General features: G+C 47.1%; 1 protein-coding gene across 5 annotated transcripts in view; it reads left to right on the top strand.

Moving 5' to 3' along the window:
* Positions 1–3,131: 3,131 nt before the first annotated feature.
* The window catches only part of PAX3 (paired box 3), a 107,855-nt gene continuing 84,201 nt past the window's right edge, over positions 3,132–26,785 (top strand). For 2 of the 5 annotated variants that reach the window (XM_075003857.1, XM_075003854.1), the window contains exons 1-4: positions 3,132–3,222; positions 4,749–4,984; positions 6,522–6,651; positions 6,997–7,131. In XM_075003857.1, the coding sequence (XP_074859958.1) occupies positions 3,138–3,222; positions 4,749–4,984; positions 6,522–6,651; positions 6,997–7,131 (586 nt within the window). In that variant the 5' untranslated portion in view covers positions 3,132–3,137. Of the gene's footprint in view, positions 3,223–4,748; positions 4,985–6,521; positions 6,652–6,996; positions 7,132–12,042; positions 12,052–26,785 lie in introns of all 5 variants that reach the window. The other 3 variants (XM_075003858.1, XM_075003855.1, XM_075003859.1) reach the window with 3 other exon arrangements.

The raw sequence follows: 26,785 nt of genomic DNA, 5'->3' as shown, positions 1-26,785 counted from the left end.
GCCCTGCGGGGAACTCCCAGCTGGAGCCGGCGCTTGTACCTGGGAGTTCCCCGCAGGGCCTCCCGCGCGACCTCAGGCTCGTGTAAACGCGGCCCCGGCGCTCCGGAGCGAAGGGGGCTGTGGTCCCGCTGGGCTGGGGAAAGGCGAGCAGCGGAAAAGGCGGGGCGGGGGGGGGGGGGGGTTAGCGGGCTGCGCCGGTGGCCGGCAATGCCAATAGGCACCCAGGTAGGGAGCTCAAGCCGGTTCTCCATGGAGCCAAAACCAGGGGCCGGGGCAGCCGGCGGGCGAGGCCCCTGGAAGTGACCGCTGCTGGGCTCCGGTCCCGCGGGCTTTGGAGTCAGTGGCACCTCCCCGCCCTTGACTTCAAGGGAGCAGCGATGGACCCCGGCCCGGGGCGGAGCTCACCCACGCGCCCGCGTGCAGCAAACGCCGCGCCGGGGGCTCCTCGCTAACTCCACAGCCAACCAGCGGCCCCCGGAGCACCTCCCAGACTAACTGCAGCTGTCACCCCTCCCCCGGCCGAGGGGAAACGCCACAGCGTAGTGCAGCCCTTACCGCCTACCTCAGCGGCGCTGTTACCCCCGCCCAGCCCACAGCCTGGGACCCGGTGGGGGAGCATCTCCGAGGGTCCCTCTCTGGCGCTGCGCGTGCAGAATCCGGAGTCAGGGACCAGGCTCACCGCGTTGGACGGCCTGGGGCAGAAGAGCTGTAAGCACTTCCCGGGTCCTGGGGGCGACAGTTGCGGGAGAGGCCAGTGTAAGGAAGTCCTGTGCGCTGTGGAATACTGGAAGCGATTTACCATTGACTATCTCACGCCCCACGCACACGGTTTTAGCTCTAGGGATCTTTTTTCCCCCCTGAAGCAGAATTCAGCGTAAAAAAGCCAGCATATTTCCTCCGTCCTCATCCGAGGAATCGAAAATGACGCGGCAAATCATGTGGCCTTAATTAAACTTTTGAGGAGAGGTGCACGTTTCAGTGTTCAAAGAGCTTTATATTAGCCTGTGCGTTCAAAACATGACCAGAGCGAGGATTGCAGCGCCTGGGACGGTTCCATAGGTATGAAAACCAGAATAATTTGATAAATAACATGGCTCCAGGTTTTTCTCAGACACAGCAGCATTTTTCCTCTGAGTATCTTCGGCAGAAAGCAAAAATCGCCGTACTTCCATAGTAGTAAAATATATAAAATGGTGGTTTATTTACTATGCAAACTTTTATTAGTAACCGGCGTAAAACAAGAAAGAAAAAAAAAAGATTTTCCTGCCTGCTCTGTTCTCAAATGTCGGGGTTTTATTTTTATTTTTATTTTGATATGATGCATTTGAAAAGCGATCTCGTTTATTTCATTTTCTTTCTGATATGCAGGGCCTGGGAGCGCAGAATCAACAGCCTGGAACCTCGGAAACATCTAGGGGACAGATAACTAACTAATCATGATGGCATTTGCGTGACTGTAGCTGAAATGACCGTCCTTTTTTAAAATTAAATTACGATACCATCCCTGCAGGGGTCTGCCTTCAAACCTTTCACACGAAACTGTGTTCGTTTTGCTGTCTAAAACTTTTTTTTTTTTTTTTTAAATCTTGGCCTTTCGTTTTCACCAAGTAAAATCGGAGACCTGTGGCTTCCCCGTGGTCTACTTTTTATTTTCAGGCTGATTCGGTTTATTGGTTATACATTTTCCAACTCGCATTAATCCCCAAAGAGAACGGAATCAGCAACGGAAAAATTCCCCAGATCGTAAAAGGAAAGGGGGAACTTTAAGCCTAGAACTCATTGTTCCCTTTATTTCAAAGGGGGGCAAACCTGAACGATTCTCATCCTTTTGATTGATTAAGGTCTTGAATAACTTGAGGCTGGAGAGTGACAGTTACTGAATAGACTATTGCAAATAAAGAGCGCTGTGCAAAGCCGGGCTGGCACTTCAGAGCGTAAAGGAGGCGAGTTTGCTGGCACTTACCAAGTTATAAATAAAAGGACATGCACAATAGTACCTTCTTTAAGGACAGACAATCTTTACAACACTCCTGGCGTCATATCCTGCTGTGGTCACTTCAGCTCCTAGGCAGACTTTACTTCTTTTATTTTTCCAGCAGTGTCGCTTGAATACTACAATAAATTCCTGGGAACAAATGCTTGCGAGCAGGACGTACTTTGTAACACGCGCGCACAGGCACACAACTGTAACGCAGGGCCACGTCTTGCCAGCCGCTTTTAAAGCAGAAATTCCCATTGGGAACAATGGAGGCTTCTGCTCCAAAAGCCGGCGAGCACCGTTTGCTTCGGAGATTTTATTCCCTAGTGCGCCCCGGGTCTGGGGGGAGAGAGAGACGGGTGGAGCCAGAGAAGATGTGCTGGGAACAGGCACAGAAGTGGCCCAGCTTCCCCCTGCAGTTCTCGGTGGCTGGGGTTCCACACGCGCCCCGGAGAGGCCAGGGGACCGGAGGCCAGTGGCTGGTGGCTTCCTTCCTGTGATCGCCTTCCAGGGGCCCTGGGCCAAGGGAGCCGGGAAAGGCACGACGCGCCCCCCCCCTCCCCCCGCAGGCTCTGCCTTCGCTCCTGCCCAGCCCCGCGAGGAAGGGGCACTTCGCCCAGGGCGGAGGCAGCGCCCGGGTCGCGCGCCCACATGGAGGCCGCGGTTGGAATGAGGAGAAGAGAAAGTTGCGCGTTTCACCCAATCAGCGCCGGGCTCGGCCGGACGGGACAGTCTCCCCGCTGGCCAATCGCAGCCCAGAGATACTGATGGAGCTTTGGGGGAAAGAACTAATAAATGCTCCCGAGCCGAGCTCCTTTCACTCCGCAGCCACAACAGGAAGAAACCGGTCCTGCCCCCCACCCGCCCCCGCTCCTCTTCCCACCGGGCCGGCGGCCGCCCCGGCTCCTTCCCCTCCCTGGGCGCCGCTTTCTCCTCCTTGCCCCAACTTGGCTTCCCTCTCTCACTCCTTGTTCGCCCCCCCTCAACCCCCTGTGCGGCGGGACATCACGTCTGAGGGACAAAGGGAGAGCGAGTCCGCCCCCTCCCCAGCCCCCCGCCCCTCCCGCCCAGGACTTTATCCCGGTGGAATCTATCGACAGAGCAGCTGATCTCTCGGGTATCACCTGGATATAACACTGCCAGCCACGCTGCGCGCACCATGACAACTCTCGCTGGAGCGGTCCCAAGAATGATGCGACCGGCTCCCGGGCAGAACTACCCTCGCAGCGGATTTCCCCTGGAAGGTAGGACGGCTCGGCAGCTGAAGGATGGTTTTTAAGTGCGAGGGAGGCTGTGGGGGGGGGGGGGGGGCTTTTTTTCTCCAGAGCTGTGCACAGGTGCTTAGAGTACCACAGACTAGAACTGAGCTGCAGCGGCCCACGATTAGAGGAAGGAAAAACATACTCTTAACACCAAGGGGAAAGGGAGCGGACAAAGGGACTCCCCTTCCTAATGACTGGGGACCCTTCCCCACATAAGCAACGCACGGATGCCGCTGGGAAGACGGCAGCCTGGCCCATTAGGGAGCTGGAACAGCCTTGCGGGCGATCCTGTTGCTTGCCAGGGGTTCTGCCTTCTTCAGGGGGACCCGATCCTGCACCCCTGCAGCGGACCCAACTCCCCCGGAGAGCAGGGGAAAGCGAGCCCGGAAAGGGCCTGCAATTTCCGGCTCCAAAGCTCTTCCGATCAGCAGCGAGTTTGAGGACCGCAGTGCTCTAGGAAAACGGAAAGGGGCTTCCCCTCGCCTCCCGGACGGGGCGAGCCGCGCAGTTCCCACGGTTGGGTTCGGTTAAGGTTTCTGCAAAGCCGGTGAAAGGAGCGAAGAGGGGAAAAGCAAACGAGACAAGAACTGGTCATTCCGGAGTGGCGGAAAGGGGCAAACGCAGAAAAGAGACCTCGGCAGGGCGGAGGAAAACAGGCAGAGTAGAACCGTCCCGTTCAAACCCCGGAACAGTTTCTTCGGGAAGTTTTATATCCCCCTCTTCCTTTCTACCGGGAGCTCGTTACCAGCGGCTAATTAGAGTCGCTAATAAAGGTCTTTCCCCAAGTAAAGGGTGGAGCGTGTAACAGGTGAAAAGTTTGCGCTGCTTTTCTCCCGCCCTCTGTTTTATCGCCAGATTAGGTTAGACTGAAAGAGTCACAACATTTCGGATCCCTGTTAGTCTGCACTTTCGAGAACAGCAAGGAGTCCTGCGGCACCTTATAGCCTAACAGACCCGCTCTTGCATCTGACCCAGCGGGTCTTCGCCCACCAAAGTTTACGCTCCGAAATATCCCTTAGTCTAGAAGAAGGTGCCCCACTGGGGGTACCCTATAAAAAGGGGGCGTTATGGGGCTGTGCCGCAGTCGGCTGACCTAGTGCATTAATACAACCTGACTTGGTAGACACCGACACAGGTTTTTTTCAAATCCGACACGGGAGCCCCACAAAATCCATCCCTTGTTAGGCCTCTCCAGCCGCGCTCCAAGTGGCAGGACCCCGCCGGAACGCGCACCTCCTAAGGCGTCAGCTGCGCCCTTTGCCCGCGCAGCCGCTGCTGGAGATAGCCGGGTTTCCTGCTTCCCTTCCCTTCCCTTCCCCGCGCGCCCGGGGTGTTTGGACGAAGATGAGCCTGAGCTGTCAGGCACCGCTGTTCGCCTGCGTCCCAGGCCTTGCAGCCGTCCCACAGCCGGCCGCGCAGGGACGGGCGAGGCTGAGCTTGCCCGGGCGCCTGGAGGGGGAGCGTGGGAAGTCGGCCGGCCTGTAACTCAGCTTTCCCCTCCTTTGCAGTGTCTACCCCGCTAGGCCAGGGCAGAGTCAACCAGCTGGGCGGCGTTTTTATCAATGGCAGGCCTTTGCCCAACCACATCCGCCACAAGATAGTGGAGATGGCCCATCACGGGATCAGGCCCTGTGTCATCTCCCGCCAGCTGCGCGTCTCCCACGGCTGCGTCTCCAAAATCCTGTGCAGGTACCAGGAGACCGGCTCCATCCGGCCGGGGGCCATCGGGGGCAGCAAACCCAAGGTGAGCCGATCAGCTGCACTGGCCCTACCTGCCCGGCCGGGTTTCGGGGAGAGCTGAGGGCGCTCAGTACCTGGCAGGATGGGCCCCCGGGGGGGGGCTGTGACTTGGCGGAGGAGGCACTTTTGGAGCCCCGGGGGGGTCGGTCCATTGCACACCCGCCGGCTCCCGGCTGCAGCCTCTGGGCAGCCCCAGCCCGCTGCATTTAACAGGGACCCAAAGGCCGCGGAGCTCGTGCAACCCCCGGGGAAATGTGCACGCTCCTCCAGAGGCGGGGGAGGGTGCGGGATTTGCGGGAGCCGGGCTGCGTGTAACCTCCTCCCCCGGGGCCACAGCTGCCCCCCCCCCAACATCCCGACCCCTTTAGCTTCCAACCCTCAGGGAGGAGTGAAAGAAACCAGGCCCGATCCTGCAAGCGCCTCTCACGTGGACGACCCCTGCACACCCCCCAGCCAAACCCGCGGGAGCCAGGCAGGCAAGCGGCCCGGGAGGGGGCAGCTAAGTCGGGCTCACCGGCGGGTGGGAGAGTTTGCAGGACCGGGGCCTATCCTCTGCCGGGTTCTTTCTCCCATGCGGCTGGGCGGGTCCGCGGAGGTGGTGGTCTCAGAGCCGTGTGCCCAAACCCGGCGTGGGTAACACCCACAGAGCGTGTACACAGGCGAGGGCCCATCCTCGGCCAACTGTTCACTTGGCTGTGTTGTGATGCAGCTCCCGGGAAACTTTCCCTCTTTCTCTCTCCCGCTCCTTTAGAGCAGAGCTCATGAAGCCCAGAGAGGTAGCCGGGTTAGGCTGGGCTCCAGCAAGCCAAAGCTGCAGAAATGGAGCGCTTTAAAGGCGACCCAAATGATTTCTTCGGGGCTGGGCTTTCGTGGGACAAAGTCCCACGAAAGCCCAGCCCCGAAGAAATCATTTGGGTCGCCTTTAAAGCGCTCCATTTCTGCAGCTCTGGGCTTTAGTCTTTTCTTAAAAGCCCAAATCTTCGAACAAGCCGCGTTAGGCATTGAAGAGGTACTTCACCTCCAAAGCAAACCTTTCCAGCGCGGCCCCCAGGGCTTTGCACGTCAGCTTCCCCCTCGCGTTCAGGCCTCCCGAGCAAACTTTCAGAGCGGTGCCTTTGGCGGGGGCTGGTTAGGAGGGTCCGCAAATCAGCGCTACCATCAGCCCATTTGCGGCAGCTGCCGCCTTTCCCTTCCCAGTTCTGCTCTGCGCTATGGCTGAGCTCAGATCCCCCCTGGCAACCTCCCCCCTGCTCGGTGGCCTTTCGAGAGCCGCACCAAGGCTCCCTCCCCATCCCCTTAGGGCCGACCCTCCGCGCAGCCTCAGCGGACTTTCCCGGCAGTCTGGAGCCCTGGGGAGCGGGGCTCGGCCTCCTGGGGTTCCGAAGCCGAGGATGCGGCGGGTTCCCCGAGGCTTTCCAGAGCGCGCCCTTAAGTCGAACGGGACGTGAATCCGGAGCGACGCCCCGCACCTTAGCGGTCTCACTCCGGAGTCCCGAAGCCGCCGGTGCAAACCTGGGCCCGCCCGGTGTGTTGCATTAAAGCAGGTGACGACGCCGGACGTGGAGAAGAAGATCGAGGAGTACAAGCGGGAGAACGCCGGCATGTTCAGCTGGGAGATCCGCGACAAGCTGCTCAAGGACGGGGTCTGCGACCGCAACACGGTGCCCTCAGGTAGGGCCCCGAGCCCGCGGGGTGGGGAGAGCCGGGGCGGTTTCCCACCCCTGCGTGCGGAGCTAACCCGGGCACGAGCCAGAGCGCGCGGGGCTGGGGCAGCATTAAAAGGCCCCTTTGTAGCCGCCCCTTGCGCGGGGAAGGGGGGGGGGGTCCCCGGCCGGCCCCGCTGGGGAGCGGGCCCCAGGGGCAGGAGCCCCGGCTGCTCCCCGCCGGCGCTGGGAGCGGGCGCGCTCGGATCCCCGCGGCTGCAGCTGGCGGCGGGGCGGGAGCCGATCTGGGCTCCTCGGAGCTCCCCCGGGGCGCGGCGCGGCGCTGCCTGACGGGGCTGGGCTTCCCCGGCAGTGAGCTCCATCAGCCGCATCCTGCGCAGCAAGTTCGGCAAGGGGGAGGAGGAGGAGGCCGAGCTGGAGCGGAAGGAGGCGGAGGAGAGCGACAAGAAGGCCAAGCACAGCATCGACGGCATCCTCAGCGAGCGAGGTACGGCCGCCGATCTCCCCGGGCCGGGCTGCCGGTGCCCCGGGGGAGCTGGCGGCGCCTGGCCCCGCGGCGTTGGCTCGGCCGCGGCTGCTGCCCGGGGCGGTGGGGAGCAGGGCTCGGCCCCTGCCCCTGGCCTCGGGGGACTCCCGCGTGGCCCTCCGGGCCAGCGGCGCGGGCTCGCCCCCTCGGGTGGCTCTTCAGCCGCGGGAACAACCGCAACCAGCGCCTGGGCCGGGCGGCCGGATCTGAGCCCCCACCTCCGCGTTAGCACGTGAGCTCAGCCTCGGCCCCCGGGGAGCCCCGCCTGCAGCTGGCCCCGGGAGTTCGGGGAGGGGGGGGGGGGCAGGGGCGCTTTTCCAAGGGGGCCCGATCCCGCCGCTCTTCTCCAAGCTTCTGGTCTCCCAGGGAAAGTATTTTTGTGGGCGACACGTTCCAGGATCGGGCCCCGCGATCATAAACCCAGCCGGCCCCCGAAGGGCCCAGTCCCTCTGAGGCAGGTGGAGGCCTTGGGGCAGCTTTCCGGGCTGTTGCAAAGGCCCCACTTCTCCGTTGCTGGGCTTCCTTGGCCATCGCTCCCATGCCCGGGAGCTGGAACTCCAGCGCTAGGGCAGGTCTCAGCAATGCGCCCCAACCAAGCAAGAAAGGAGCAACAACTCTGGCCTGAGACACGTGGAAAGGCAGGTCAGGGGCTCCAGGGTTGCGGCATTTGAAGCCTAAGCATTGATTGCCCCCTGGGAAGCCTGTGTCAGGTGCTGGCAATGAAATCCAAAGCTAGGCAAGAAAGAGGAGGGGAGAACTCTGGGCAGGTGGCCCTTGTTGTTGTGTCTAGTTTTCCAGGCCGGGCTTGGTAGAGTGAGGCTGTTGCCGGTGGCCTGGGACTTGTTGCTAGAAGGTCTGTTAGAAGCTCCTCCAGAGCTTGTCCTGCACAGGCACAGGCCCTGAAGCCGAGGAGACAAAAGTACCAAATGAGCTGGTCAAACATTTGTACAACTTTTCCAGCTTTTACAAAGAAGGCCCTCTATACACAATCTACACTTGGAGATGAACTTGGAAAACAAAGAGGGGAGAGTCCATTGAAACTCACACTTTAGCTTCCCACAGACAAAGCTTCAGCTAGCAGCAGCTTGATGTGAACAAAAGAAGGCAACCTTTTTATAATTCAAGGAGAAAAGAAGAGAAAACAGCCCCACAAAAGGCCAAGAAAGGACATTATGGGCTTGCAATGAGGGATGAATTATTCAATGAGCCCCAGTAGCTGATGCTTCGAGGAGTTTTATGGACTCTCCACCGTGGAAAAAGTGGCTATTTTCACCTACAAAATGTTTCTAGCCTTTCTAGACATCTAGAGGTGCCGACTGCCATTCAAGAAGGACAACTGCCATTCTTTAAAACTATAGTATCCCTCTGTATTGTAAAAACAAAACAAAACAAAAATCCCCCTAAACTAGGACTCAGTGTTACTAGGGTTTCAGCGAAGCTTCATCTTCACTCTCTGTGTGTGCATACACACAGAAAAATACTAGAAGAGTCATAATTCTTAAGGCCAGAAGGGATCATTCTGATCTGACTTCTTTATAACGGAGGCTGCCAAGTTTACCCAGTAATTCTTTTGGGCATGGATTGAGCAAGCAATGGCTAAAGCCAATGGTTAAGATTTTGAAAAATAACTGGTTATTTTGGGTGGTTTGGGTTTTGAGTGCCCGTCCGGCATCACTTTGAAGGGGTTTACTTTTCAGAAAGGGATGAGCAGTTCGGGGTGGCTCAAGTTGGCCAGGCAAAAATGGAAACCCCCCAAATCACTTGTGATTTTGAAAATTGGGGCAAATATTTTTGATAGCCCTTGCCCTACAGATCCAGGTGACCTTAATATGGTGAGAAATGTCCAGAGAATTTATCTTAACTGGCTGAGCTCTTGATATTTAAAAAGTTAGACCAGGAAGCCTAGGTTGTATCCCCCATCTAGTCAGCAACAATTACATGGGTGGAGATCATTATCTTATAAAAAATAAAACTTCACAACTCAACTCCAACTCAGAATTCTTTTGATGCTCTTTCATTCTCTGCTTTAGCTCCAAAGTTTCCGTGATGTTTCCCAGTCAGGGAGTACTAATAACCTGAATTTCAAAAGAAAAGAAGGGATCTTTAGGGAAAATAAATCCCCCTTGCTAATGCTGCTGTTATTAAGGTCAATATTTAATACTGATGTCTTAAAATGAAGTTATCATAGATTATTTGGGTAGAGAAGCTTAATTCTGTATTCCTATAGCTTCCACTAAAATTAATGACCATAATGCTTACTACAAACTAAAGCAATGGGAAAGCTCATGTTAATTCAAACAGTGCAGGATTGGGTACAATGGTTTTGCTGAAGTCAAGGCCACAAAACTCTGCAGGTTTAGGTCTTTTAAAATGTTTGCTGGTTAGGGAAAGAAATCTCTTCATTAAAACAGGTCCTTCTCCTCTTCCCTCGTTTCCTTCTGCCAGTTGATTATTATTATCATTTTTATTATTTATTGTTATTAAGTGGCAGAGATGAAAAGAGTAGGATCAAGGAGAGATTTGTTCACACAAATATTAGTTCTGGCCAGATATTAGAGAGAGAAATATTTTGTGGGTATAATTTAGAGTAACCTGCTCTTTACATATCCAATCAAGAATAAAGGTTCTGCTTGAAAGCTTATTGACATGGGGGGTAGGGGGTCATGATTTCACCTGGAGTTTATATTTAAAGTTGAAAACATCATTAGATCCTGCTCTCTTTATCCATGTAAGGCTAATTTTTGCTGCCATTAAAGCAATTTATAAGGTTCCTAGTAACTTTAATGATGCAGTCATGCTTGCCGATGTCCCATCGACTTAAATCTGAGGTCTGTGAGTAAGGAAAACAAAATTTGGTCTGATGCAGAGGTATAGATAGAGACTACGCAGCTGTATGAGCTACGGGTTTTATTGCTGTGAGTTTGGGATAGGTTTGTTGCTCACAAATGGTGAAGCCATATATAATTTATGCGAGTTGAGACAAACAAGTGCCCATCATATCTTACCGCTAGCATGTATTCTATATGGCTGAGGTAAATACTTTGCAAGGAGCTGGGTGGGGACATGTAATTTAGGAATGTTCTGCAGAGTTTTATACAATTGTATTACTATTTTTCATAGCCCTTGCCTTACAGAGCCAGGTTACCTTAATATCACGAGCACAGGATTCAGAAAGTGAAACATCTAACTAATAAACTGCAGGAACCTTTGGCATTACCTGCAATAGAGCTGCAAACAAATGATGCACCCCTCTGGAGAGCTAGCGATCTCCCCCTTTCCAATTCTAGAGCTCAGTTCAGTTAGAAGGTATCAGACTTGTAACTCCTCTCTGATCCAAGACTGAAAACTGCCCATTTGCACCTCCGCCTTGTATGTTTTAAGGAGAGAACTCCTCATTGGAAGGGATTTGAAAGAAAAAAGAATGAAGCAAGCAAGCAACATTTTGGATTTGATAGCAGCTGTTTAAAGGCGCTCAGAGAGTTTTGATGTTAGAAGTAATCCTGTCAGAACTGGATAAGTGGTAGAGTACAGATAAATTGGGCAAAAGTGCTTGATAAATAAATATAGTATATCACAAATTATCGCAGCTGGCTGGGCAATTTATCACAGATGTAAACACCCCAGATATAATTGTTACTATAAATGAATCTCTAATATAAAAGTACATCATATCTCTATCTGGCTGTATGTCTATTTTCATTTTAGATATTTAGATCTTCACACAAACACATAGACAGACAGACAGACACACACACACTTATATTAATACTTAGTCCTGCCAAACCTGCAGGAGGACTGGACTAGTTGACCTTTTGAAGGTCTTTCCAATCTCATGATTCAATGATTGTAATAGCTGTATCTTTCTCTAAATATAGAGGCACACACAGCTTTAAACTAGGGGAAGGACTAGAGTTAAAAATAATAGTTGTTGACTACATCTTTAATCCGTAGTTTTGTAAATGGGTCTATTTTATGTGAAGTGAGATAAATAACCTTCTATACCAGCATTTTCTTTCTTTATTAATGAGATCCTAAATTTTTGAGGGGAGGGGGCTAAAGAACCCCCAAGCTTCCAGTCATTTATACCTTTTACATATATGTAAATTGCTCTTAATCTATATTTACAGATAGGTATAGCTGTAGAAATGTAGATTGGAATAGCTCTTGCATAGTATATGCATGTAGGCATATTATAAATGTCTAATAAAGGTGTAATCTATAAAAAAGGAGCTTTGAAGGAAACTTTTACGGGCCTTTACACATTATAGTTTTGCAAAAATTAATTTTTAAAAGGGAGGGGAATGTGCCCTTTTAATCTGTATGTGATACACTGTGTTGGCTACTTTTGTGGCTTCCCACTCGGTGAGATGGCTGTTGTTTTCTGACTGAGAGGTGGTTTTTAAAGATCAAATGACGGCTGCGGCCGCATAGAATTCTTTTCTTGGCCCTTCTCAGTGCTGGATCAGGAGCAGGGTTGCGCTGGTTGGGAGAAACGGCTGCTGCTGCTGCTGCACTGGGTGACACAGTCTTCTTAGTGCTTAAATGGGACCCTCTGTTCTCATACCCAATGGAATTGGCCCCCAGGCATGGTCACAATGGATTCTTCCCCAGTCATGCGCACTATTCCAAAGAGCCCTAGTCATCCCCACCCTCTACCCTTGGCTTCTCTGATTAAGCAATTCAGGCTGCAGCAGACTAAATTACCTCCTTTATTTCCTCCTTACTTTCATCTTGGATCAAACCCTCCCCCCACTTTTTTTTTTCTTTTTTCTTGTTTGGCCTTAGGCTCACATTAGGGCAATTTCTGCTACCACCCCTATTTTTGTGTGTGTGGAGGGGAGTTTAAAGACAAGAAAGATCTCAACACAAAAGCCCCACTCAGTAACTAGAAAGCTGAAGCGGTTGCCGCTTCTAGAGCCGTATGATGCTTTTCCTGTTTGTGAGTTTTGGGAAACATTTTTGCTTTGTACTGTAATGGAATTAGAGGACAGATGCAGACTGTAAATGGGACACGCGACTACCAGCCTCTAGCTTAAATATTTAGATGCAATGTTACAATTACTGACTTGATGCATGAGCTTTGAAGTGGTTACACGTGATTGAAAGGGTAGCATAGGCTAGCTGGGTAACTGGATGGATTCATTATGGTTACTACAGAACTTTCAAGAGGATATCTTTAGTGCGTTGAATTAATACGATTAATTTCGCAAAGAAGAGGGTTGATGCACAGGAACCAAATATCAATTTGCGTGTCTCCATTTATTTCTTGGTTGTAGGGACAATATTGGTCCAGAGGTTACAGCGTGGGACTGGAAAGAGGCAGACTAGTTTCTGTTCTTAGCTGTGTGTGACCGGGGGCATACCAGCTCTTTCTGGCACCGTTTTTCTATCTAGAGACCAGGGCTAAGAACGATCTATGTAACTCTGCGTATGTCTGCCACGACATGGTATTTTCTGTAAAACAAGTGGTGTGTTTCATTTGTTCTACTGCAAGCAATACAAATGTGAAATGAGATTTCGTAATAAGGCCACAAATTTTGCCAGACAGAGCTCTAATAAATGTATTTGTTCTAAATTTTCCTAGTTAAAAAAATCAGGTATGAAATTAAATGAGATGACTCTGTGATTGACAGAACATAGTTTACTGGATCTAGAATATCTTAAAAGCACTTTTAATTCTCAGAGCAAGGAGTGATAAAATACTTAAAGGTGTGAAATTAGAGTGGAGTCACTGTACTCAAACTGGTGAAATAGACAAGAAAACAGGGAAATTTATTTGGCCAAAGAGTAAGGACTGCAAGATTTATTGTTAATATTAGTATTTATTATTTTTGAAACGATCATGCCTGGGATGCAGAGTGATGGACTAGGACCTCCTTGCGTTAGGTGCTGTACAAACAGAACAACCCTCTCCCCAGATAATATTGCACTTTTTGTTGAACCTGCAAATGAGTTAGAGGCTCATCCAGGAAGCGGTGCTGTGGAGCATTTCCGGAGTGGTGTTGCGCACCCCAACTGCCATTTATTTCAGTGAGAACTGAGGGTGCACCACACCTTTCAGGCTCAGGCCCTTAGATTACAATCCTGAAGGTCGAGTACAAAAAGAAACATTTCAGGGCATGATAGGTGTTTTACTCCTTGTACACCAGTTGTGCCATATAAACAATAATGCCATCGGTACCCAAAACAGGAGGGAAAATGAACCCATTTTGCAAAAGGAACTCTGATGCACACAAAGGAATGACACTTCCCCTTTTTGAAACTAGAGCTCTCTCCACACTTGCACTTGTGCTGCTATGACTGACATTGCTTAGGGACTTGGGGAAAAAAAACCGTCCTGAATAACGTAGGTTACATCAACAACGGTGCTAGTGTGGAGCTCTGTCCTGTCGGTGTGCAGTGATGGCATGGGGGACATGACAGCAGCACAGCTGGGCCATGTAACGCCTCTAGCATAGCCTAAGATGAGGTTAACTCTGATTTTGTTTTGTTTTGTGCTCTTAAAAAGTAACCTCCTTAATTCTTCTCAGTACATAAATTTAAAACAAGACCAAACCTTCCCTTAGCAAAAATCTGGTCAAAGATTCAATATATTATGACAAAACCTGACATTTCAAATTGTCCAAGGAAACTAATAAAGATGGATCTGCTATGATTAAGCTTTACCTCTGAATTAATATTTGACCAGACTGACTGGGTGATATTCTGGAATCATTGACCTCTGTGGTTAAATTTCCATTGATTTCAGAGTGCTAGGATTTTGCTTATGAAATTCTTACTTTGTCTGTCGGCATCTTGAATAGTGACAGAGAAGTAACTATGTTAGTCTGTATTCTAGGAAAACAAAGCAGTAGTCATGTGGCACTTTAAAGACTAACAAAGAGTAATTATTTTGTTAATCTTTAAAGTGCGACTTGACTGCTATTTTGTTTCGTTGACATCTTGTTGCCAAAAACCGTGATTTCAATATAGTTGATTTTAATAGTTTTGCCTCAGTGAGGATTGGGCGTCTTTGGAATCTAACTTTGTAAGGTGCTGAGCATTCTTAACTCCCTGCGAAATCCTCAGGCTCAGGACATAAAAAAGATTGACAAGACTGGGCTGTAGCACCCTGATCCTGCAGTTGCTGTGCTCTGAGACGAGAAGTCCCATTCAAAGGGCCTGCTCATGCACATAAAGTTATTTACATGGGTTGCTGCTTGCAGGATTGGGACCTTAATTTGCTTTGCTCTGTTGAAGGCTGAATGGTAATGGTGGTCTAATCCTGAACTTGTTACTCAGGCAAAGGTCTCGCTGAAGCTAAGGCTTTCTGGGTCAGCATCAGCGCTGTGTTAGCCAAAGGCATATCAGTCAAGAGGATGAGATTTTGTAAGTTTGGCCAGATATAAATGTAAATTTCCAAACAAATCTAAGATGATGAAAACTTTAGAAAATAATTTTGGGGATGTTTTAAATGGTAATTTCTGTTGTATCAATGGAAACAAATGACTTTGTTACCTAATATTTGCAGCAGAAAGGTTTAGTTTTGTATTTATTGGTAAGATGCCTTTATTCAACAGAGTGGGAATGTGTGTTTGGAAGAGGAGAACATAGAAGGTCGATCCTGATAGATTATGGAGAGTCCCCAGGGCTAAGTAATAAAACTGTATTGGGAAATGAAGCAGAACTACAAAGTGCTCTCCGGTTAATTTAAGAAGAAATTGAGTGAAACACAACACAATAAATCAGACCAGCGTACTCAGTGTGAATTTATCCATATAAATGTCACTTTAAATACCATGTAGCAACATGTATGGGGAGAGAGAGAAAACAAAATAAGTAAAAGTTTAGTATACATCCCAAAATGCAGGGCTCTCTTGCTAATAAAAGTGACGTACAGTAACATAACTCACCATAAGATGTCATTTAGAGAAACATGGTGCATAATTTTACTTCATTTGACCTTAAGTACCGCTGCCCCAAGCTGTTAAATTAATTCTGTTTAAGTCACGTTACTAGAGGAAAAAGTGAGGCATAATGAAATTTTAAAAATCACTGTGGACATATTATAGTTAAACTATGTCATGTGCAAAGCATATTTACTTAGTTGGACTTCAGTGAAGCCTAGGAGAGATCATTTATTTAATCTGGTAAACAAAGATTCAAGAAGTATTAAGAATGTACATATGTAACTAATGACAGTAGAAGGCAATTAAGTAGCTACTTTCAACGGCTTTTCTCACTGGTTGCTCTCCAGTTGTTTTACAACTAGGAATTAAAATCTGAAAAGGAAGTTTTCAGTGTCTCTGGCCAAATATTGATTAAGCAGTTGTTTGCTGATACCTTTGTTACCCATAAAAAGGCCAGTAGCTCTGCCCCTTGTTGTTCATCTTCCATTGTAACAGTTTCTTAACCACAGAGATCAAAGCAGGATCATTTCAATTTATCTGTCAGGGAAAATCCTTCTTTGCTTCTGAAACCTCCATGGATTAATGATCAAATTGTCTTTGGGGACATGTGAAACTGAACGGATTCTTTATTTAACAGAGTCTGAATGACACATGCATTATATATATATAGATATAAAATTATAGTTTTATGGATTTTATGCTTATAATTAAATATTTAGGTTATGTGAATATATACACAGTATATACACAATATAATTCAGTATCTAATTTTAGAGCAGTAAGATGCTTAATATTTCACTGAGGTTTAAATAACTTAGGGAAAATGAAACTAATCTTGCTGTTTGTGATACCTTAAAAGAAGAGAAAAAAACAACGGTTATTGTTTACACAAAACGTGTTTCATGGGGGTGCTGGATGACTACAATTTACATTGATGGCAATGGGATTTTAGGGAACTCATTACATAGCACGATTGGACCCTAAGCATACGAACAGTAGAACAATACAGGCGATTTTTTTTCTTAAAATATGTGCTTCATTGTCATGACTTTGTAGGTGATTGTCATTGGCAAGAGTAAAAATGAATGTACTTCCCCTTCTCCAAACCATGGGACAAATTTAATAGGACAGGGCATGTTGGAAGGATTAAGCCCTTGGAAATTAGTGGTATGCAGCTGTAGAACATAAATCTGCATTTATATGGGACGAGTAAAGTACATGGCATCACACTCTCCGTATGCTAGTACAGCTCATGCGGTATATACAGGCAGGTAGGGCTGTTTTACTGATTTACAAGTACGATATGGGTTTCAACTAAAATGCAGAATCAGAGAGCCAGATATTGGTCCCAGGATTATCCTGGTCCCACTGATCACACTGGGACTTTGTCATGCTCACGGCCACGGTATCTAAAGTTATAGGAAAAAAGATAAATAGATTAGTTACTGTTAGGGATATTGCTATTGATTTTACATGGACAATGCTGAGATACTTTGGCAATATACATCCAGCTGTATACAATCCACGAGTCACTCTTTTTTTGAATCAGCATTTTATCTACTGACTGTCTTAAAAACATATTTGTAACTGAGGGATCTGCAAATCTCCTGATAAAATAGCAATCTCTGTACTCTTCACAAGCACCTTGCTACTTTTGAAAATATTTTACTCCAGTTTGATAGTTAAGATTCTTAAAAAAATTTATGAACAAAAGTACCTTGAGAAAACAGAATTTTAACCTGTACATTTCAGTGGACCGCTGTGTGATGAGAAGAGTGATATATATGCCACATGACGATTTTTTTGTTTAAATTTTAGCGAATATCTGTCTTGGAGTGGAATTTCTGCCAAACACGGCCAATGTTTACACCATGCCTGAGTCCATATATGGGTCTTTCTTAAGGATTTCTACTTCCAACATGTGGCTTAGCGTGGATGTCCAAACCAAAAATGGCTATGTAGAAATATCTTTATCAGTCATACTACCTCATAGATCATCACAGTGATTTGTGTTATGGGAGGACGAACAAAACAAATGTCAGTGTCCAGAAAACTGATGCAACGTGAATTGTATCCCTTTAACCTTACTATTGCCTGTAAGACCATATCTATGCCAAATTAAGTAGGATTTGGTCCCATATGCAAATGAAGGGGCCAGCCTCCCCCAGCCAGCCTTTCAGCACTGCACGGTGCACGTCGGTCGAGCCCTGGCAGCAATTTAAAGGGCCTGGGCCTCTGGCTTCTGCAGTGGTTGCTGGGAGCCCACCAGGATGCTTTAAATCAGCAGGTCCCAGTGGCCCTGCCCCTTCACCCATCAGCTTCCTTGCTGGTAGGGTTTGGCAGTGTTGCTATGGCACTGGTTTAATGTTGGCCGTGTACAGGCTGGGACCAGCAGCCGCTTCTTACCTACGTGCCACATTGGTCCATATCATAGCACTTTCACCTTATTCTTCATAGCTTCAGTCACTTACTCAGAGAAAGATTGGAATAAAAGTAAAGCCAGCCTTGAGCACAGTCAACTGACTCATGCTCTGCTATAGCTTGTGGCATGGAACAGTGACTAAGTGTATGCACTTTGGTTGTGTTCTTTGCGTACATTTTTTAAATGGATAAGTTACAGAGAGGAAAAGGCTCCACTTATGAATCATCACATACAGTCCATTGACATAGTGATCCAAGGTTTTAGTATTATCCAATAGAAGCCACAACTGGGAGAGGCGTGTTAGATCACCGAGCCCACCACTTTGCAAGTGCTCCTGCTCCGTTTTAAATCAAGGGGATCCCACTTCCCTGGGGTCAAGAACAGGCAAAAAGTGCTCCTGATATTTGATTTTTCACTCAGAATGCAGGTTTTTCACCTAATTCATAGAACACAGGTCGACTTTTTGATTAGCCACTAAATCAAACTGCTTGTCCACTGCTGATGAGCTCTCAGGCTGCTGGCTTATGACTAGCTATTTCACATGCTGTTCTGGCTTATTCAGGATTTGTTCAAGCACTATCCATTCTCTAGTGCCATGCCTGCCTGCCCCATCTACTGAATAGGAAAGTATAGCTGGCTTCCAGGTTACTCCCTTCCCAGGGCAGATATGGGAAATGGGTGCACATGGTAGCCATTTTGTTTGTGTGGTTCTTGCTTCAGCCTTTAGTCCACGTATATTTAAATTTGAGTGCATAAATATTCTGCAACCATGTTGTGCCACTATTTACATACGAGCAATCATGATATCGTTAGTGGGTTAAGCCGGTGTAACTGAAGTTAGAATTTGGCTTTGCTATGGGAACTGAAAGCTCGCTTCAGTTTGAGGGAACTAGAATAGAATCCACCTCACTTTCGAGGCATGTGCTAGTTTTGCAGTGTTAATTGACATTAAAAGTAGCAATTTTGGTTTTTTTTTTAAACTTCTGTTGGTAAAGTTAGCAGGCCTGAATGAATAATCAGGGCACAGGCCTGATTAGTAAAAAGATGGCACTTTTATGAGTCACTTTTCAGACAACTGTGCTTTAAAAAGCTGTAATGCCTGATCCAGCCAAAATGGATATCCCAGCTGCCAGCCCTTGGAAGCTGTGTTACTTACTCTGACAATCCCCATAATAGCAGAGTTCTACGTATCCTCCCATCAGTCAGATTCTTGGGCTCCTCAGTGAGTGAAGCCTAATTATTATTTTGAAGGGAGGCATATTTTTTTCTCTTCCAGCCTTTTTTCTCTGCTTCCCCTGCTTCCCAAACAGCAAAGGAGTGGGAATTTTAGAAAAGAAATCAGGGACACTGGTTGAGATGCTCAGGGAATCAATGGGCTGGTTAAAAGAGGTCACAGTTTGAAGTTGGGCCTTTTTTTTTTTTCCTGGTTGATGACATGTCTTTCCTTGAGGCAGATTAGAAGATGCCATTTATGCTATATCTATTGTGAGAGCAATGGAGAGGTGAAGGCCAATGGATGACACAAATATTTCCCCTAAGCATCTGACCTACGAACAGGTTTGTCAGTAATAGAAGAACACACCAGAGACCAAACATTGCCAGGAAATTTAATATGAAAAACCCTCCAAACAACTCCTCCCAAGGTAGCGATCACACAGGTGAATGGTGGCGATTCTTACATTTTGAACCACCTGACTGACTGGGGAATTGATTGGTAATGGTGCCTCCCTGTTCCTAACAGCACACCATCTATGACCGTGAAGGAAAGACATTCTAACTTGGCACTAGACCAACTCACATTTGTTTCTTGTCTGCTGGCAAGAAATTTGAAGGGAGCCAGAACTAGGAGTTGTGCAGGCAGCATAGAAGAAGGGGAGCTCATTTAGATTAGTAGCTCTTTCTACTGGGTGGATGCTTCAGTTTTGAGCTGCTTTTTGCCTAGCTGTTGTTTTCCGGCAATGGACCCACCGTTTGGAAGGAATTCCTGTATATAAGAATATAAATACATGGAGAGTATGTTGCTAAAGCTCTGTGAGTTCCTTCCCAGAGGCCAGTCTGGTTTATGATTTGTGTGCTGGCTCTTTAAATGGAAGGGGGTCCCTGCCAGCTGTAGGAGCAGCTCTGAGGCAGTGGTCGTTTTGGACCAGGCAAATGTTAAATTATCCTTGCAATCAAAATCACTTTCTAAACTTCATGTAGGTCCTGCGTTCAAATATCAAACAGCTCTTCAGTGGGTGTAATTTGGTAGAGTTCTGTTCACTTCAGTGGTGTTATTACGTGAGGACCTGGGCCACAATATATTTATTGAAATATAGCAATTCATAATATATAATGTATGCAAGGAATGTTGCTTCTTTCTCTCTTTGTTTGACAATTGTCTATGAATAAGTTGCAATTTCCTTTAAATGTTCCTTATTCAACAGTATAATGTAATAGTGGATAGGTAGTTCATGAAGAAATGTGATGCTTGAAACCTGAGCTGTTTGATTGGCTCTGCAGGACACATGGTTTGTTTTTGTTCTCTGGATGGGAATAACCATTACAGCTTTCTACTGTAAATATTTACCAATAAAATTGGAATATGGTATTTGCCTTCGCTGAATATTGGCTCTGACATTCAAAGCAATTGAAGAGTCTGACACCTAAATAGCTGGGAGGATTTAGGGTGTACTGAAAATTTGCTGTTTTTTCTGAACATTACTGCTCCTGAATTCATTTGTGAGAATATTCACAGAAGATGGGCACAAAAGAGGCACAAGCACAATTAAAGTGTGTTTTTTAAACATATAAACTGCTATTCCCCACAGTATGTTTTGTAATATTTGCCCAACTTTTAAAATACAGCTTTCTGTGAAAGCATCTGTGTTAAATGGATTGACTCCAGAGAGAAATCAAAAAGGAAGTTCATAGTTCATCGTGTTTATTAAATAAATCTGTACTTTGTTATAAATATTTTTACTGGCAGAAAGGCATGGGCTTGTGTAGGAATCTGCGACCTGTGGCTCCAGAGCTGCATTTGGATCTTTAAAGACGTTTTTGTGGCTCTTGACGTAGTAATTGCAAAGTTTAAAAAAAACCAAAAACATCCTTTTGATTACTTTCAATAAATGGTGAATATCTAAAAGCCCCAAAATGAACAACTCGTATATAAATAGCAAATCATGTGTGATCTCAAAACATTGGATAACTCTCTCTAGCCTCCTCCAGAGAGAGAGGGGTCAGGCAGACAGTGTACAAACACACATATAAAGTGTGAGGAAACAGAATATGTAAACAGTTGGTGAACGTCTGGAAGTAAACATGTATCGCATTACAAATCAATGTGTGCACGCTGTTCTTAAAATAGGGCTTACAAAAAGTAGGGTTTGATGTTATTTATTAAGGACCGTCTTGTATTCACATGCATTACGGTTCTTGAATTACTGAGTTTTTCCACCACCTAGAAAAAATGGCTCTTTTTGCTATTCTGGTTGGTGACCCCTGTGCCAGTGGTTTGAATACCAGACTGGGAACCAGGAAACTCCAACTAAGACCTAATTTCATTTAAGACAATGATCTGAGTCAATCACTGGGAAAAGAATTTTCAAAAGTTTCCACCACTGCATGCCTCAGTTTTATGGGTACTCACCTGCAGACACATAAGGTTTGATTCTCAGAGCCTTTCCTTGCCTGTCTTCTCCTTGGCTTTCAGGCATTCATATTAAATGGCTGTATTACCATGAATTATTTAATGAACCTTTTTTTACACCATGATGTAAATATTTTCTAATGACAGTCTCAGAGATTTTGGGGCCTGATCCAAGAGCATGGGGAAATGAATGGAAAGACTCCTATTGCCTTTAATAGGCTCTGGATCAGGGCCTAAGGTGACCATCTTGTTTCCTTTCCTGTTGGTGGTGGTAGTGGTGTGTTTTTGTTTTTGTTTTTTTTTTAAAAATCTGGTGGATTTAAGCATTTCTGCACAGGAGAGAAGTATATTAATTAGAATCAGGCATAGAGCAGGGAGGGCTCTGGATGCTTTTTGTCCTGGTACTGCAACTAATTTAAGTCCTGATCTCCAGCACCACTAACGACAACAAACTCTGTGTGGATTCTGAAAATTATGGAAAACCCTCAGAGGTACCAGACGTTCTGGGATAGCAACAAACATTTACCAAGGTCTTGACTGAGATCAATAGATCTCTATCCCTCTTCTCTGCTGCATTCTACATTTAAAACTAGGCTGTACGTTGGAAAATGTATTACAGTGACCAGTGTTTTATCTGCAGGGAGATGTTAGCTGTGGAACTTTCAGTCTGTGTTTCTGTGGAATCGGGCTAAACAGTCAAACACAGCGACAATCAAGCAGAGTAGATAGACTATGGAAAAGAACTAGCATATTCTGGGAAGAGAGGTGTGTACAATGGTGTGGAGAATAGCGCACTTCTAAGAGTGGATGTCTTTTCTTCTAGTTATGTATTGGTGAACCTCAGTCAGCCAAGGAAGAACTTCAAAGGCTATAGGAGAAAGTTGCTCGGCTCCTTTTTACCAGAGGAAAGTTAGAAAGAGTTGTTTATGACAGGCAATGATGCTTTTCCCCTATGGCAGAGGAGGTACCAGGCAGCCTTCACATAAAGGTGCCACATTTGTAGGATACTTGCTTCTTGGGGAGCTGATATATCCCAAAAAAAGGGGGTTTTGTTATTCAGCCAGTGGTGTCTTTTGCCGCTAGTTCATAAAGATGTTTCGGAAATCTTTTTCTCTCTTAAGAATACCCCGTATTGCACCAAAGGAAGGTGGGGTAGCAGGTTTGCAGAAATTTTGTTCCCACAGCCTGCATCCCTGTCCCCTCAACTCTCTCTGCTTCCACCTGCCTAAGGCTCTGGGAAGGAATTTGGGACGGAGAGGTATGTGGAATCTGGGAATTTGGGTACTGGATGCAGGCTCTGGACTGAAGTAAAGTATTGCTGCATGAGTGGGGTGCTGGAAGGGAGTTTGTGTGCCAGCGCTAGTATGGGGTTCAGGCTCCAGAATGAGGCAGGGGATTGGGGTGCAGGTTGTAGGCTCTGGGAGAGAGTTTGGATGGAGAAGGGGTGAACGGATGGGCTCAAGGAAGGAATGTGAGAGGTGGGTGCAGATTCTGGAGTAGAGTCCAGATGCTGAGTAGGGGGTGAGGGGTGTAGCCCCCAAGAAGGAGTTTGGGGCTGGAACAGTGCGGGGGCACCATGAGGGAGAGGGATTTGGGCAGTGAGGGTGTAGGCTCTGGGAGGGAGGGGAGTGTGCCAGGGAGCATGGTGGGGGGTACAGCATTTACCTAGGGGAACCAGATAGGCAGCCCAGGGGTCTCCACACCCTGCTGCCTGCAGGCACCACTGCTGCAGCCTCCTCTTATCAGTATGACTTACTCACCTACAGCAAACTGGCTCTTAGCTGAGAGAACAGGCTGCAAAGTGTTTGCGTATAATCAATAGAAGTATATTACCGCTATGCTTTTTCGCAGCTGGAGATGGATGGTGAACTGTATGTCCAACAACATGTATGTGAAACTTCAGGCATCATAGTTGGAGGTATACGTGGCAATGGGAAAATAAACACCATAGGAGTTTTAGTTAATATCGACAAACTGTTATGCAGAACATGGACATATTTTTTTATGGGATGCTGAATACAGAAGAGGGCACAGTTTTATGCTGACGTATGCAGACACATTTGCCAGGCCTCTGGGCGAGGGGGTGGGGACATATTTTGTAAGTATCTTATTTGTTCTGCAATGCCAGCTGTGAACTATCTCTCAGAACATCCTTTCCATGGGCATCTACAAGCCACACTGTATAACAAACTGTTCCTGTCAATTGCAGAATTTTCTGTGACTTAAGACTGTAAAGGAATTTACATTTGCCTTGGTCATTTGACAACACTCCAGAATCCCAACTTTTTTTGTTCCATTAACCGTGGCTTCTTTTCTGGGTGCGTGTTTATTTTACATCTTCCTCTTTTAACCTTCTGTTGCAGAATGTGGCCTAATTTTAAATAACCTCTCAGGACCTTTCTTGGGATCTTTGTCTCTTTATCTCAGTTGTCACTTCCTTTAGAACAAATCTACGAAAAGTGAAAATCAATCTGCTGCAAATGTATCACGCGTGCCCCCCTCGAACCTGACTTATATTACCTGCATCTGGTTATTTTTCAGAGAGCTCTTTTTATTACTATTGCTTATTTCGATGTCTGGTTTAGAATTTAGAAAATAACATGCTTAATGCAGTGGAACGTGGTTAATTTAATAAAGAATGCATGGTTAAAGACCTGACTGTAACTCATGCAGAGCGTATAGAACTGATCAATGCACTGTTGCTCTGGAGCTGCAGAGTTCAGGGTTGTTCTGACTCCTGCGTTTTGGTTAAATCCATTATGGAGTTAGGGGCCAGCTGGAAAATTTGGAAGCTTGGATCCAAACATCCTTTGCAGTGTGGATTTACATACTGGGCTTGTGTGTTTCATGGTTTGGGACTGGCACATGGAAGGACCAGGCTGTACCACCACATGAGGGTCTAATTGATGGGCTTACTCCTGCTGTGCTCTGAGTCATCCCACCATTAGGTGCTCCTTTAGAGGAGTCTTCACTGCCCCCGACTCTACATTCCCTATCCCAGGGAATAAGCACTAATTGCACATTGGGGGTTTGGGCGTGACAGTCCTTACACGGGTGGTTCTGCAGGATACCTATTTGATAAAGCACATGACACGAACAATGGGTGATCTGTGTGATATTTGCGATACACAGGGCAACTGGCCACAGACCATATCCTTAGGGTTGTAGAGCAGTGCAGCAACATGGAAAAAGAATAGTAACATAAAGCACATGTGAGACAGGGGTTTTGGTTTAATTGTTGCACAGTTGTGTCAACTGGGCTCTCTCCTCGCTCTTCCAGCGGCGGGGGGTCTGCTGTGGAAGATGTTTTCTTGTGTAGATGGCAGTTCAGCAGGACATGCACCTCAAAAAGGTAATAAGTGCAGGTTTGGCCTTGGAAGTGGCCAAGTTAAGGAGGGGGGAAATGGCCATGGCTGTTGAAATTCCAGCCTTGTTAAACACTCCCCTGGCCAGATAAGCCTGCAGCTATTGAGGCTATCCTCCACAGAAAGATCACTATGTCCCATTCTTATTCTGTATGTTCATGGTGCGACATGACCTTTGTATGTTTTCAGTTCTCTTTAAATTTCAGGAAAATTCTGCCCTCCTTCCTCTAATCACCCAGTGGATCCACATTTAAAATGCCCATTTCCTTCAACCGGCGTTTCGCTGGACTATCTCTGTATGTATAGCATATGTAACAGGACGCATTAATTCTGAATGAGCTGGCTGTAGAATAGTATTATGATTCTGTTTTATTGTGTTTGGATTATGTTTTCCATTTTGATGCCTTCTAGACCCTTATAATGTGGTGAGGTTTTTCCTGTAGTTCTTCCTCTCACAAGTACACTCTGACTTCTGTGGAGCTATTTATGTGAACAAAAGCTGCACTTCTGACCTTTCGGAAGACATACAGTAAGGTCTCAGAGTACACGACCCCGCTCTCACACGGCTGACCCCCAATTCCTACAGTAAATCCTGGAAATGTGCGACTTTCAGATGCGCTTAACTCGCTTCCCCCACCCTGGTTCAAATCCCCCCTCCACCTCCACATGGCCCTGGCTCAGCCCTGCCCCCCAGCTCTGCTCACCACCCATGCACGGCTCCGGCTCCGGCTCTGGCTCACCACCCCTCACGCACGGCTCTGGCTTAACACTCCCACCCTGGTTTAAACCTCCTTCAAGCAGCCCCAGTTCCATCCTCCCACACTGGTTCAACCCCCACCGTATATGGCTCTGGCTCATCCCACCTGCCCTGGTTCAAACCCCGCTGTGCTCCAGTTCAACCCCCCGTGTGCAACCCTGGTTCAAACCCCTCACGATCTGGCTCACCACCTGAGCAGGGCTCCGGCTCTCCATCCCCATGCACAGCTCCAGCTCATCTCCATTCCTCTCCCCCCTGCAGCCCTAACCCACTCCAGGAGTAGCTCCCTATATCCACCTCCCATGGCCCCAGCCCACCACCAGGCTTAACCCTCCCCAACTGCCCCCGCAATTCCAGGACTTACCTTTCTGCTGTTTCCCCAGTGGCAGAGCATGTGTTCCTCCGGGGAAAAAGCTGGATCCCCACTTATGCAAAATTCAGGTTACACAAAGGTGTGTGGAACAGAACCATCGCGTAACTCGAGGGTCTACTGTACCTTGATTTTAAATCTTTTTGCTCACAACTATGATGGAGAAACATTTTATATAAAAGCACTGCCTAATTTGTACAGAAAGAGGCGAAACAGTGAGTAAGTCATTGTGGAAACTTAGGTTTTGATCTTTAAAGCGTATTCATATTCACCAATACGTCCCAGGGAGCTTTACCATTTACCTCAGCCTTTGAAAACTAGACCATAGTTACATTTGAGTGGAAGCATAAATCAGTGAGTCATTTCCATGGATCCTATCTGATAAAATATTATCAGTTGCCATTTTCTTGTTTATCTGCACTGATGGGAAAAGGAAAATGACCCCTACTGCAACCCCCACCCCCAACACGATTGGAAATGATGAATCATAATCCATTTTAAGATTTTACTTATAAAAATTAAGGTAAAAGAATGATCTCAGCAAGGATAAAGTTAGAGAGGGACTGAGGAGGTGGTGTTCTGTGAAATAGTGTCAACAGAGTTTTGGTTTTTCAAAACCAAACTCAAGAAATAATAAGGCTCTTGATTCTGGTTTCATTTTATCTGATTCACCAAACTTTGTGTCATGGTGGAGCTGAGGAAGCTTGTGTGAAAGCTTTTTGGGTTTGCCTCTACTTTTCATTCAGTCACACATTTGGAAAAAAAAGTATGAGAGAGGTAACCATGAACACAGTCTAGAATCCGTTATTATTACTAGTCTACAAATATGTATATAGCAACAGTATAAAGCCAGTATTAGGAGTTGGTCATCCTCAATACACTGTGGGAATGAGGAGCCCTTGATACTTTTCCCATGTCTGGCTCTGAGTTGCTGGATGACAAGTGACAAGTCACTCTAACTGTATCTCAATTTCCCCATCTCAAAATGCTTACACATCTTCCAAAATATTTTGACATCCATAGTGGAAAAGTGTTAAATAAATCTGAAGTATCAGTTCTGTTATCTTGCTCCCGTTTGTGTCGGGGTAGTTTATTATTTTAATTGTTATTATTTTATACCAGAAATACTGTACATTTTTTATTTTACAGACACTTGAGACAAGCAGATCTAATTCTGCCTTCCT

This window comes from Carettochelys insculpta, chromosome 10 (genome assembly GCF_033958435.1).
Source record: "Carettochelys insculpta isolate YL-2023 chromosome 10, ASM3395843v1, whole genome shotgun sequence".
NCBI classification, from domain to species: Eukaryota; Metazoa; Chordata; order Testudines; family Carettochelyidae; genus Carettochelys; species Carettochelys insculpta.
The sequence above is the reverse complement of the archived record's forward strand: the minus strand, read 5'-3'. Positions and strand labels throughout refer to the sequence as shown.